The sequence below is a fragment of the Mesoplodon bidens genome (assembly GCF_964165515.1).
Source record: "Mesoplodon bidens genome assembly, chromosome: 14".
Classification (NCBI taxonomy): Eukaryota; Metazoa; Chordata; class Mammalia; order Artiodactyla; family Ziphiidae; genus Mesoplodon; species Mesoplodon bidens.
In genome coordinates, this window is record NC_138170.1 from 68,262,609 (window position 1) to 68,276,828 (window position 14,220).

Genomic DNA, 14,220 nt, shown 5'->3' on the forward strand with positions numbered 1-14,220 from the left:
CTCTGCCACCAGCCCACCGCCTGATCTTGGCACGTGAGCTACTCCGAGCCTTGGTTTGACCTGACGTATAATAAGGAATAAAATATGTATTTCATAATGTCACGGTCTTCAGTTATAGAAGGACTTATAAGCTAAGCTCCTTTTGGAATTTATTGAGGGGGTAGGATCAAACTTCTCTCTTCATCAGACAGGTTTCACTAGATCAGCATTTCCCAAAGCGTGCTCTGTGGGACCCGGGGTGTGAGGAAACGTCGTGCAAACAGAAGGACTGGTGCTGGGAGTGATTTTGGGCAATGCTGTGAGTTTAAGCACAGGTAAACAGCTGTGTCTGCCGCCGGCCTTTTCAGAACCTTCACTGGGCTAAGATGTCTCGGGAAACTCCACACTTGAGCGATGTGTGCAGTGTTGCCCCAGATTCATCTGACCAAGGAACTCTTTTGGCCACAAGGTATACCATGGGACACATTTTGGGAAGAGTTCCATTGCAGACCTTTTTCTCTCTTAGCTCCCAGGAAGCTTCTGTTTCCATTTGAGGCTGGCACAGAGGAACCACATCAGTCAGAGTCTTGGTATATTTATACCCCACCCCGCTCTGGGGTGCTGGTTTTCTATTTTTGTTTTGCTGTACATATATTTTTTTAGTGCAGGATGCCTCAGAGGCTGTGTGGAAGTGAGGAGGGTGGGGATGGCATCACCTGGAGATAAAGAGCCCACGGTAGGACCGAGGGCAATTCTGAGCCATTAGGAGCTATGGGCAGGGGCTGGGGTGCAGGTCATTGCTGCCATGATTCTGATCACCCCCGGAAGACTGGGATGACTGCAGCCCCTTGGGGAATTCCTTCAAATTCTGATTATTTCACCCTAGACAATGAAGAAAAGAGGGCAAGTGTCAGCAAGTTTATGTCCTGTAGGAACTTCTTAGGAAAGTCAAAGCGATATTGGACTGGTCACTGCTGACCTCAAAAATGACATTGTTTAACTTAGCTCTTCTAAGAAAGACAGAGGCAGATAGGCCGTGGGCAGGAAGCCCTGGCTTTTGATGAGGTGGTCTTAGGTGCGGTGAGCCAATGGGAGCTCAGGGCCGGTTGTGCCGTGGCCACCCCAAGGGCCGAAGGCCAAGCAGTGTGTCCCGGGGGCCTGCCTGCAGCTGCAAGGAGCAGCCAGGAGCGCCGTCACACAAGGCTTGGCTGTGTCCTGCCTCCTGCAGGTGCCACCACTTCTTTCTTCGACCCCTGGATCCCCAGTAAGTAGGTCTCTCTCTGTATTTTTCAACTGACTTATGTGGGTGGGTGGGAGGACTGGGATAAAGCAGTCTTACCCACACTGCCTTTATTTCTCTAGTGTATTTCAATCTGCAGGGAGCAAACCATTAGTGGGGAGAGAAATCAATTTAGTGGGTTGTGAGCAGCATTTTATAACATGAACTAGAATAGAAAGTATTAGAGTGCATTGGCTGTAGTAGGGGTTAAGTATTGTTTCATGAAAGAAAGACAGACAGAGATAGGCATGGGTTGTGGTGTCAAAGGCCACTGTGGATTGTACTCAGTGACATCTGGAAGCCACTGGCTAGCTGATTCCAGGCACTGGCACCACTTGAGGATGCATCTGCTTCCGGGTCTATCCTGGGCTCTGGGGCCCAGTCCCAGGCTGAGTTGTCCCTCCACACCCAGAGGAAAATGTACCTGGAAGAGAGGTGCCTGCAATGTATCTCACCCCTGAGCTGCGTCTGCCGGGTGTGTCCTCAGACCCCAGAGGGGGAGTGGCCACTCCCTGGCAGTGCCAAGGGTACACGATGACAGAGGCGGCTGAGCCTGACCCTGGTCTCCATGGACAGCATTTATTAGGTGCCATTCTCAGTGTGAAGACAGATAGGCAGGAGGGGCTGAAGGGAGGCCGTGGCAGCTGCGGCCTGTGGGGTCCAGGGGCTGCCCGGGGTGAGGGTGTGGGCGCGGGGGCATGTCACCCACACGTATTGCATATTCTGTGGCAGTGTGCCCAGGCATAAGGCATTGGGGAAGCAGAAAGGCTGCCTTCAGTGGGAGGGGGTGAGGGAGAAGCAACACCGGCCTTCCAGTTCCCTAGGAAAGACCTGGCCAGAGACCGAGCAGTCTGCCGTGCTCCGCGAGGGCCATTCGGCCTCCTTCCCCACCATCTCCCTACAGCTTTGGTTGTGGCTCCCTTGGGACTGACGGGACGGGACCCCTCGAGGGCAGGGTCGTACACCAGACAGAGGCACCCCAACATAAACACAGAGGGCAGCCCCGGATCCTGGGCCCTGCTCTCTGTGGCACCTGGGCAGCCAGATCCTCCACACTGAGACGGGACTCACACACAGGCCAGGCCAGACTTCTTCCCTCCCTCCCAGGGGTGCCCAGAGGCCGGAGCGCAGGGTCAGGGTGGGGCTAAGGCTGATCACCCTGGGGGCCTCCACTACAGCTTCCCTGAATGCCAGGGCTGGCCTTGCTCAGCAGTGTTAAGGAGCTAACACGGAAACAGTAAGAGGGGGCAGCTGGAGGGGGAGAGGCCCCTCACCCATCCCTTGATGCTGTCCTGAGTCACGGTCCCAGCTCTAGCTCTGGGCCCTGACCGTGGAGCCTAGGGTCTCACCTCCAACTGTTGCTCTCTACCTGGGCTTCTGGGTTGCAGGTAGGGTAGGCAGGGGGTACACCTGGGAGGAGCGTTCCTTGCTGCAGCTATGGCTTATCTCTAGCTACTTGGGACACAGGCACCGGCACTGGTTGTGGGGTCAGGGTTCACGTCCCAGGAGGATACACCTGCCAGCTCTCTAGGCTGCTCTGCCCAATTCCCCAGCTCCTAGAGCTCCAGCTCCTGGCCTTTCTGCTGTCAGCCCCAGCTCTGCTTATCTGGCCCTAAGGACTCCCCTGTTTGTAAGTAGGAAGTTCATTGACCGAGTGGTCTTACCCTGCTTCAGCGGCCCACTCAGAGCCCTGCCTCGTGGCCAAGCAGAGGAGCGGCTGAGCCCAGCACTGGCTCAGTCCTGGGTTCTGGTTCTGGTCTAAGGCCCAGTTGCCTACACAATGCCAGGGTGTGCAGGCTGGGAACTTTGCTTTCAAAGAGCGGGAAGAGGAGTCGAAAGAAAGAGCACTTAGGCTCAGAACAAACAGCCTGGGTTCTTGCTCCCCTTTGCCTTTTGCTACCTGTGTCACCTTGGGCAAGTCATGTTACCTGTCTGGGTCTCAGTGTCATCTGTAAAATGGGGATGACAACTCCTGCCCTGGTGACCTAACTCGGGTGTGGTGAGAATCAAACGAATGGGTAGTCAGGACAGGGTTTTCAAACTCACTTCACGGATCTAAGAGTCGGTTATTAGCAGCAGCGGCCAGTGATGGCAAGGAGGAGGTTTTCTGTTTGATTTCAAGGCCAGTGTCTGGAAGGCTGGACTCCCTCCGGCCCCACATGAGGATGTGACTGGAGGCCAGTTAGCTCTCACCTACCAAGGGGACCACCCTGCAGACTGCTTGGCCCCTGCCTCCCCCTTCCCTTCTCCACCCCTTCTGCAGCCTGCCTGTCCTCGCTTCCATCTGCCTGCCCTCTGGGGACTAGCTTTAGGGACTGCTGGGTTTCCATTTCCTCCATAACTGCAAAGCCATGCAAAACAACACAAAAGGTAGTGGGAGACTGGGAGACACAGCTGGGGATGAGGAAGGGGAGTGGGACTGAGTGGGGTGACCTCGACAAAGACACCCTGACTTTTGGATCCAAGGGAAGGTGGGAGACCTGGCAGGACAGAGGTATAAATAGAGATGCAAACTTACACAGAACACGAAGGTCCCTCCGTAAGGGACAGGGGGAGGGGGTGATGGTCTAGTTACCAGCAGGGCCTCTGCGAATTGGGGAGCTCCTTCTTTTTCCAAAGGGATGGGAGGCTCCCAGCTTCTGCCTTCCCTCCCCGACCCCCCCCACCAAGTTTCACATTTCTCGGAATTTGCAGGGCGCAGATGCGGGCTCCAGGGGTCCTCAGAGCCCCGGCTCCTGCCGGCTGGTGCAAGCAGGCACAGTCGGAGATGGGGGGCGGGGGAGGGTGGTGAGGGGTGTAGGGGCGCCAAAGGCGGCTGGGGCGGTCTCTTCGCCGACCCCGCTGCTCCTCCGGGCAGGAGCCCCCCGCCCCGCCCGCGCTCCCAGGTGCTCCAGGCCCCGCAAGGCGTTCACACGGAGCTCCTGCGCTTCATGAGGCTGCGGAAGGTGGACAGGCTGTGTAGGCCCGTGGACACGGAGCTGATGGCGGAGCGCTGCGCCCCGCTGCATAGGCAGCGGTGCGAGGGCGTGTCGCTGTAGCGGCCGCCCCCTCCCGGCGACGAGTGGCTCTGCTCGACGCACGTGTCGGACGTGGAGAGGTCCCGCGGGATGATCATGGGGATGGAGTACTGCAGCTTCTCGCGGCTCTTGTACCAGAGGCACGAGCACATGGACTGGAAGTGCAGCACCTCGGCGTAGACGTTGCGGAAGCCGCCGCCGCCGCCTGCCGCAGCCGTGGACGAGGCGGTGTCCGTGGTGTGCGCGCTGCCTCCCGCGCCGCCGGTGCCGCCGCCCGCCTGCCCGTTGCGCGTGAGCAGCGCGCGGTGCTCGGCGTCGCGCTTCTCGTCCTCGGCGTTCATGGTCATGAAGCGCAGCACCACGAGGTTGAGGAAGGCGCCGATGACCGTGAGGCCCGTGAGGATGTAGACGAAGCTGAAGGCCACGTACTGCGGCTGCGTCTGCAGCGCCTGGTCCTTCTGCAGCGCCACGTAGTCGCCGAAGCCGATAGTGGTGAGCGTGATGAAGCAGTAGTAGTAGGCCTGGAAGAAGGTCCAGTGCTCGTAGTAGGAGAAGGCCGCGGCGCCGATGCACAGCGTGCTAATGCACGAGAAGAAGCCGATGAGCACCATGTTGGCCATGGACACGTCCGCGCGCCGCATGCCCAGCCCCCTCTTGGCGCGGTGCAGCAGGTACTTGACGAAGGTGTTGATGCGCTCGCCCAGGCTCTGGAACATGACCAGCGTGAGCGGGATGCCCAGCAGCGCGTAGAACATGCAGAACACCTTGCCGCCGTCGGTGCTGGGCGCTGCGTGGCCGTAGCCTGGGGGAAGAAGGGGAAGAGGAGAGAAAACACGTGCTATGGGGCTGCCCTTCCAGAAACCTGCCTCCCTTCCCCCTGCTCTCCCCTCTCCTTCCCCAACCTCGCAGAGTCTGGCCTCTTCTTCCTTTGGCCGAAGAGAAGACGACTCACAGTTATGGGTGCATCCTTGTCCCTAGGCACTGTGCTAGTTCCTTGCTGATGATTTCTCGCTTACTGTCATGACCACTCCAGGGGGTATGTAGGAAGGAAAGAGGAAGCAGGGAGGGTTAAGTGACTTTTCCGGGGTCCCACTGTTTGGAGGCAGAGCAGCCTGCGTTTGAATTAGAGTCCGTTTGGCTTCAAAGACCCGACCATTTTCTCTACCCAGAATAGGAGCTGACTCGTGCTGCTGTTGGGAACTTAGTCTAGAGGCAGCGTGGATAGCGTGAAGCGGTACTGGCAAGTCAGTTGGGAGACCTGGATTCTAGTTTAGTGTCTGTGGGCTTTGGACTTGTTCCTAGTCCTCTCTGGGCCTCGGTTTCCTTGACTACAAGGGGTGGAGGTTGGACTGAATGAGTCCTGCATCCTGCGATTCAGTGTGAAGGGAGGGACCCTGGGGGTCCTTGATGACTTCCTTGCTTCCAGCCAAAGCTTATGGGGGTAGTTCGCCCCTGGGGCCCACCAGTCTCCCAGAGGCAGCTGGCCCACCCGTGTCAGAGGAGGAGAAAGGAGACAGTGCCCTCCCCCCATGAATTAGTGCCCCAGACTCTTCATCAAACCCTCTGTGGGGCCCTGGCGTCATCCTCTATGCCTGGCCCCAATGTAGGGTCTCTGCTCATGGGGATGCGGCATTGCCTTTGTCAAAGCAAGGGCCCTGGGTGTCCTTCCAGGTGTTACTATCACCAGTCAGACAGTCTCAACCCTATCACGCCCTACCATGCCCCTCAGCCCTCACCCAGCCAGGAGCCAGGCAGAGGCAAAGCCTCCCTCTGAGCCAACCATCACATGGCCTAAGTCAAGAGTTCTGCCTGAAGACCTAGAGGGGAAAGGACCCTAGATGGGAACTCAGAAGCCCTAGGCACAAGTTCTGGCCCTGTCACTAGTGGCTGTGTGACCTTGGGCAAATTACTCCCCCTCTCTGAGCATGTTTCCTCATTTGTAAAATTATGTCTGCTGGTCCTGGCCCTGCTTCCTTCACTGAGCTATTAAGATATTTATTACTTTTATTAACAGGATTATTATAATAAAGTAATGCTTTCCGTTTTTCCCACCTTTTAAAGCCTTATCAAAACTTAACCAGGGGCTTCCCTGGTGGCACAGTGGTTAAGAATCTGCCTGCCAATGCAGGGGACACGGGTTCGAGCCCTGTTGCAGGAAGATACTGCATGCTGCGGAGCAACTAAGCCTGTGCGCCACCACTGCCGAGCCTGTGCTCTAGAGCCCACGAGCCACACTACTGAGCCCGCATGCCACAACTACTGAAGCCCGAGCACCTAGAGCCCATGCTCCGCAACAAGAGAAGCCACCACAATGAGAAGCCCGAGCACTGCAAAGAGTAGCCCCTGCTCGCCGCAACTAGAGAAAGCCTGCGCCCAGCAACAAAGACCCAATGCAGCCAAAAATAAAATAAATTTTAAAAAATTAAAAAAAAAACTTAAAAATGCTGCTGCTTCTCTGCAGCCATCCTGGGTTGCTCACAGCTGGAAGTGATCCCTGCTTTGAGTGGCACTGAGAATGTTCCGCTTTGAAGTCCAGGGCCAGTACTACCACCATCCCCTACTCTGTCACTCAGGTCCCCCAACTGTAAATACATATGTACAGCTAAATACTAGCTTGGGGTGGGTGGGGGTGGGCACTGCTGGACTTTGTCATGTTCCTCCTTACCCCCCCATTGCCAGCCATGACCATAGGCTATGCCCAAAATATGTTTGATGAATTGATGGCAAGGCAGGATACCGTCTGCTTTGGTATGGGATCTGAATTCAAATCCTGACTCTGCCATGGACTGTGTATTTTCTAAAAAAAAAAAAAAACCTCTCTGAGCCTTAGTGTCCACATCTGTAAAATGGGGCTAATAAGTAGCACCTGCATCACAGGACTTTTGGGGAGAAATAAGTGAGATAATGTGTATAACACTTAGCACAGAGTCTGGTACATAACAAGCGCTCAGTAACAGCTCACAATGAAGTGCCAGGTTTCCCTCACATTTCCAAGAGATCACCTGGGCTGGCAGACAGCTCATTTCCAGTAAACTTTGCATCTCTGTCAGCTTAAAGCCATGTGAATCTTAAAGCTCAGGGAGGTCGAGGGACTGCTGCTGGGGTGTGTGAGGCTGTGGGCTGCCCTTAGAATGGGCTCCCCTGCTCCCTGACCATGGCATCTAGCTGGTGACTGTGTCACCCTTTGCCAGGGGCCTGGATAGCTGAGCTCTTGAGCTACCATGCCTGGCCCGTCTGCACCCCAGCAGGGTGAGAACAGATTGTGCCCGCCAGCTCGGCCACAGCAGCCAGACCACAACTCACCTCGACAGCTGGGCAGGCTCTGAGTCAAAGCAGCTGCTCATCCTGCCCTTCCCCGTCCCCAAGGCCGGCGCAGCATAGGATGCGGGGGAGGGAACAGCACTGTGGCCATGGCTGAACAGGGATAGGGAGGCATGGACCAGCCCCAGCTTGACCACAGGCTGGCTGTGTGACATTGGGCAAATCCGTTCCCCTCTTTGGACCTCTCTTGTCTGCTCTGCACTCTGGGGGTTGAGCTATAGCTGTTAATCCCCACCCTGGCCACCACTGCCAGAGCTGCTGTCAGAAGTAAAGGAGAGGGAATTCCCTGGTGGTCCAGTGGTTAGGACTCCACACTTCCACTGCCAGGGCCCCAGGTTTGATACCTGGTCAGGGAACTAAGATCCCGCAAGCTGCATGGCGCAGCCAAAAAAAAAAAAAAAAAAAAAAGGAGTAAAGGAGAGACTGGACATAAAAGTACTTTGGAACCTGTGGGGTTCATGACAGAAGGACCAGTGAGGGGTCTCACAGAGGAAAGTCGGCCTGAAAGTGCAGTCCTGAGTGGCAGACAGTCCCTGATGGGGTCAGGCAACTACATCCCAGCATCCCCTCTCACCACCATTGCACCTCACCTGTGTCTGTTCATAAGCTGTAACTGCTCCCGGTCCACCATCCTTTAGGAAAACCCAGTGCCTGCCGGCCTGGCAGCCTCACTACCCGCTGTGGGCTGCCCACAGAGCCCCCCGGCCCCAAGTCTCATGCTCTGCCACGGCCACTGTCCTGTCCAGTGTTGCCCCACCTTTGGGGTCTGGTGCCCTCCAGGGCCCACCCTTACTTCCTACCACATGCTGAGGCTGCAGATCTTATCCTTCAGATACATTTTTAACTTTAATTCTCAAAAACTTCCTACAAGGTCATTATTATGACTATCTCCACTTTATAGTTGGAATAATGAAAGCTGGAGAAGCCTCGTGAGTTGGCCAAGGCCACTAGACCTTCTGACTCATAGCTCATTCTGATGTCTCAGAGCCAATTTATCACCCAGGAAGGTGATCAGGATGGGAAACTGAGACCCGAGAGGAGAGCAGTCCATTTGGAGCCTCGTCCTCAGCCACTGCCCTGAGCTGGATCGGGCAGAAATGGCAACAGGGGTGCAATGCCAGGGCATTCAGATGCTTCTCCAAGCATCGGGCCTAGGGTCAGCATGCCCCCACCCCTTCGCCTGTTCTATTGTCACTGGGTGAAAGGGCGAGGGAGCTGGGAAGACCTGCTGACGTGGGCACCCAGCTTGGAGGGGCGCCAGCTGGGGTGGAACCACTCCCAGAGGGCCCTGGAACTTCTGGGAAGTAACTGGGAGTTTGGCAAGGCCTGTCTGCCTGCCAGCAGGCCTGCCGCCTGTCCAGTGCTCAGGCTTGGTTTTTACCAGGGAGGGGGCAAAGGGAGTCCCCGTTTTCTCCTTCCTGTCCAGCCCTGCGCATCTCAGGATGAGGGGCTCCATCTGTCCTTGGGTGTTGCTGACATACATAGAGGCTACGCTCCGGGGCTGATTCTCTGAGGATCCTCCCTCATTATACCTGATGGACCGACCAGCCAGAACTCACGCCCTGACCCTGAGACTCTAGACCCTGCCTCTCAGAGAGCTGACTGGGGCTGTTCCTGTCCCCTCTTCTCCCAGCTACGCTTCCTGAATCCACCATATGCTCAGATCCAGAAAGGTCCTTACTGACCATATGGCCCAGTCCTTATATTGTACAGATGAGGTGATGGAGGCCCAGAGAGGGAGAGTGACCTGCTCAAGATCACACAGCTAGTGAACGGAAGAGCCAGGACTATAACCTGGGGTATTCCATTCCACACTCAATGCTTTGTCCTCTGCCCTATGGCTCAGTATAACCAAGGTTGACCTGTTCATTCAACCAGAGCCCAGCAGCCCCTGCTTGGGAGCAACCCAGCTAAGAGATGGCCTAGAAACCTGGCTGGAGCATAGAACTTACCTGAGGAAGCCAAGTGGCTAGATTTAAAAATTATGTGGCTGGACATAAATATTAATTATGAATATTTTGAGACAGCAAGAAAAATTAGGTGGGATGGGAACCCTGGGGCCTTAGTTCTTCTATTTTCCTCCCAACATCACCAAGGGCCTCAGAAACTGGCCAAAGCTCTGTCTTCCAGGGAGATGCAGAGGGTTGGGGGCCATCCCTCCCTCTTACTGAACTTTTTCTCTCTGTGGACTATTTCCTTCCAGTCGAAGCACAAATAACCAGTCTGAGACCTTGGTAATGGCCTTGGCTGGATTGGACTCAGCTGTCTGTTCCCATTGACCTCACATGCCCGCCAACTTGAGTGTCTGACCTCTTACCCCTGGCCTAGCTGGCCACAAAGTTAGAAAGCTGACCACAGCCTTGGGTGGAAGAAAGAGCTTGGGACTAGGAAGCGGGAGATCTGGGGGTCTGACCTGGCCCTAACCATAACCAGCTTGTGCCTTGGGCAAGTCCCTTTTCCTCTCTGGGGCTCAATTTTCTTCATCTATGACATGGAAAGACAGGACAAGATAAAGGGTTCCCACCTTTTCCCCCTGCTATGGATGCCTTTTTTGTTTTTTTGTTCACTCACACCCACTCATACAGTCTAAATTTTAAAATATTTTACATATGAAGTATAATATGTTGATCAGTACAGTGTAGCTACTACCTAGAATAGGTACTGGATAGATAATTGTGAAAAAATGAATTATTTTCCCATCAAAATTAATTAGGAACACATATGCCAGTCAGAACTTCTGAGTAGCATGGGATAACTGATTCTGAGACTGAATTAAGTTATTATGCTTTTGAAATACTGAAAATTGTTATTTCTATTTTCCACGGGGATCTCTGCAGTTTAGTGGTATAGGTGAGAGCAGACTCTGGAGTCAAACAGCTTTCAGTTTTGGCCAGGATACTTAATCTTCTAAGTGCCTCAGTTTCCTCATCTGTAAAATGGGAATAATGATGCACTTACCTCATAGAGTGGCTCTGGGGACTTGATGAGTTAGTGGACTTAAAATGCTTAGGATGTTGGGATAAATAAATATTAATCATTAGTATGAATATTTTGTGGAACATCAAAATTAGATGGTCTTTAAAGTTCCTTTCAGCATTGACATTCTGAGATCAGTGTTTCCCGAAGGTAATTTCCTGGAATACCAATTTCATGGACTATTAATAACTGTTGGATGAGAAAAGTGCTGCTTGGTTAAATGAAATTGCAGGAATGCTGAATTCAACTGCATTTGTTGTCATTTGATTTAAGTGGAGGCTTTATCACAGCCACTAACGTGTTCAAGAGCAAGGTCAGGGGGCTTCCCTGGTGGCGCAGTGGTTGAGAGTCCCCCTGCCGATGCGGGGGACACGGGTTTGTGCCCTGGTCCGGGAGGAACCCACATGCAGCGGAGCGGCTGGGTCCATGAGCCGTGGCTGCTGAGCCTGCGCGTCTGGAGCCTGTGCTCCGCAACGGGAGAGGCCACAACAGTGAGAGGTCCGTGTACCGCAAAAAAAAAAAAAAAAGAGCAAGGTCAGTTGAAGTTGGGAGAATGTGCTTAAGTTTTCCTGCTTGTATGACCTTGGAACACTTCTCTCACAGTGCATATTGCTGGACAAGTGTTCCTTGGAGCACAGTCTGGGAAACGCTCCTCTGTAGCAACAAGAATTCTAAGGTCCTTCTTCCGGGTCTCTGACTTTGAGATTCTCTGGTGTCCCGTCTCTGGTTGGCCTTGGCAATGCCTAGCTGCAACCTGTTTCTTGGTTTCCCGCAGACCTAGTTATCTAATGTAAATATGGCCCTGGCCGGGCTAATGTTTGCCCTGAGAGAAGATGGATGAGGTGACCCGTGGCCAGAGGTACCCAAAGGCTGTGCACTCTGGGCCAAGCTGGGCTGATGCAAAGCTGCACCTGGGGAGGGGGTGTGACCTCAGCATGCTGTCTGGGTCTGGTGGGGCAGCCGGAGAGGACTGGGGGCTTGAGGGAGATGGGGCAGCTCCAGGGGACTGGCTGTGAGACATAGGCACCCCCAGAAGAGGCTGAGCTCTCCTGCTGGGCCTGCAGAGGGCACCTCAGAAAGACCCACGGAGGACCCTGAGGCACAGACAGGGAGCCGCCCCCTTGATCTGGAGGTGGCAGCAGTGAGAAGCCAGGAAGTAGGACCGGAGGCTCCACAGGGACCTAATTGGTGTGTTAAAGGAGATGAGGCGGAAGGAAGCTGGCCCAGGCCCTGGGAGGGAGGGAAAAAAGAGGCTGCCCAGCTTGGTGGAGATGGGGAGGGGAGCGCAGGCCCTCTCCTTCCATCCTGCAGGATCCAGCTCAGACCTTGCCTTTTCCAAGAACCTTGGAGCGCCTTCCCAAAGCTGGAGGGACCTCTCCCTCTGCCTCGCTCTCAGGCCTGGATTTGTGCAGAGGAGCTCTGCAGGGCTCTGAGCCCCCGGAGGGCCTGCAAGTCCCCTCAGTGTCCGGCACAAGGCCGGGTGGGTGCAGCTGCTCAGACAACGCTGTTTAGCCCAGACAGCCCAAAAGTATGAGATGTGGATGAGAGAAACCTCCCCTAGACACCCAGCAGTCGGCGGCAGTGGGGGTGGGGAATAAGAGGAGGGCCCTTTGTGAGTCATAGCTCCTGCCCTCCCTGTGGCCCCCAGGACCCTGCAAAATGAAATCAGCCTTAGGGCCCAGAGGAATCCCCTGTTGTCCCCAGTCCTGGCCAAGGCCTGAGCTAGGCCTGGGAAACCACTGGGGCCTGAAGGACCTGGGTTGGCAGGAGGGACCAGTGTGCAGAACTGGGTCTGGAGTTTGTCCACCTCCAGGCCAGAGCGCCTGGGAAGGACAGCTCGGAGACACAGCACCGCCCCCCGGCCCTGCCCCTCTCCAGATCCTCTCTTCTCATCCTCCCGGCTCCTCTTCCAGCTTTTGTCCCCACTCCCCACCATGGTCATCCCCCTCCGCCTGGTTTCCTCCCCAGCTTCCCACGTGGCGGCCCACTGCCCTCTCCTCTGTCTCTTTTTTAGCTCTCTTCCATCCGCAGGTGCCCCTATGACTCCGGTTCAGGGTTCTCTGATGTAGGACAGCCCCCCTCCTCTGCCCTCCCCAGGCCCACATGGGATTAGGGGGAGCTGAGGGGGGTGGTGCTGGTGTCATGGAAAATCCCCGCGGCAGCCAAGGTCAGTGTTTGCAGACACAGCCTGGCCTGGAGCCAGGCCTGCCTCCCTGGCCAGCTCCCTCTGGCCTATCCCAGAGGCTGGCTTTGCACAGGGGCCCTCAGAGGCACCCCAGGGCTGCTCTGGGTGCCTGGGGCCAGGGGCCACGGGAGCCATCTATCCTGGAGTATGGGAGACTATGTAGTTCAACTCGTTCATTTTATAGATGGGTGAACTGAAGCCCAGAGAGGAGCGAGGACAGAGCCAGGACTGAAATCCAGGGCGTTCTGATCTAGCTCAGTCCTCGCTGCAGAGGGGAGCCCTCTGAAGTCTGTTCTGGTAGGACTAGGAAGAGTGAAGGCTGTCGTAAACATCCAGTAAATTAAGCGCTAGCTTGAGGTTGGGCTAGGCTTGAGGTGGGTGATGGGGCCAGGGGAAGTAGACCCAGATGATCAAACCACAGTCCTTGACCTCAAAACACTTTCCATGTGAAAGGGAATCAGATGAAACATCTCAGTGGAAACACAGTGGAAAACTTCAATGCCCCGCCCAAAGAAGAGGTTATTATTACACAAATTATTAAGATGCTAGGCAAAGGTAGGAAATGTTTTAGGAAGAATTTAAGACAGGACCTGAGGGAGGGCTAGTGGTGGAGAACTTCAGTTTGGATATCAGGAAGGGTTTCATGGAGGAGGTGGTATGTGCCCTGAGCTCTAAAGGATGGGTGGGAAATGCAGGGCTCTGATGGAGGGGAGCTGTTGAAACAAAGACACAATGCTAGGAAGACACGTGGCATGTTAGGGGCAGAGAAAATTAACCTGAGGCCGATGGACATGCTCACAAATGGGGGGCAGAGGGGGACAGGCAGACTCTCTCAGGAAGGCAGCTACACGATATGCCTCAAGAGCCTTGAAAATGTGTCTGCCTGTGACCCTGCAATGCCACTTCTAGAAATCTCTCCTGGGAAAATAACCAGAGATTGGAACAAAGATTTATGAACAAGGATGTTTATAGCAGCATTTTCATTGTGAAAAATTGCAAACAGTCCAAATATTCACCAATAGGGTTTGGTTAAACATATTAAAGTATATTTATGTGGGGGAATATTGTGTAGCCATTAAAGTGCTGTTCTTAGGAGTCTCTTAATTACATAGAAAACCACCATCGAAGGTTAAATACAAATGGTAGGATACAGCCCTTCATGTATAATGGGATCCCACGTAAATATACAAATTTGAAAAATGCAGCTATGCACACACACATACACACACATAGAAAGAGAAGTTGGAAGGAAATATACTAAAAAGCTCCTAAGAGTTTATCTTTGAATCATGGGCTCATGATTACTTTTAATTTTCTTTTATAGAGTCTATATTTTTTACAAAAATCTATTACTAAGTATAAAGAAATGAATATTATAAACGTAACAACAAAAGTTCTTGGTTATTTGGAGCAGAAAATAGTGAAGGTTGGTATGGTGAGCAATAGCTAAAATGGGAAGAGCT

General features: G+C 54.1%; 1 protein-coding gene across 1 annotated transcript in view; it reads right to left on the reverse strand.

Annotated features, from left to right (window-relative positions):
* Positions 1–1,854: 1,854 nt before the first annotated feature.
* The window catches only part of KCNK3 (potassium two pore domain channel subfamily K member 3), a gene marked incomplete at its 5' end in the record, with an annotated part of 38,132 nt that continues 25,766 nt past the window's right edge, over positions 1,855–14,220 (reverse strand). The window contains one exon of the mRNA XM_081254273.1: positions 1,855–5,077. Within this exon, the coding sequence (XP_081110399.1) occupies positions 4,167–5,077 (911 nt within the window). The 3' untranslated portion in view covers positions 1,855–4,166. The remainder of the gene's footprint in view (positions 5,078–14,220) is intronic.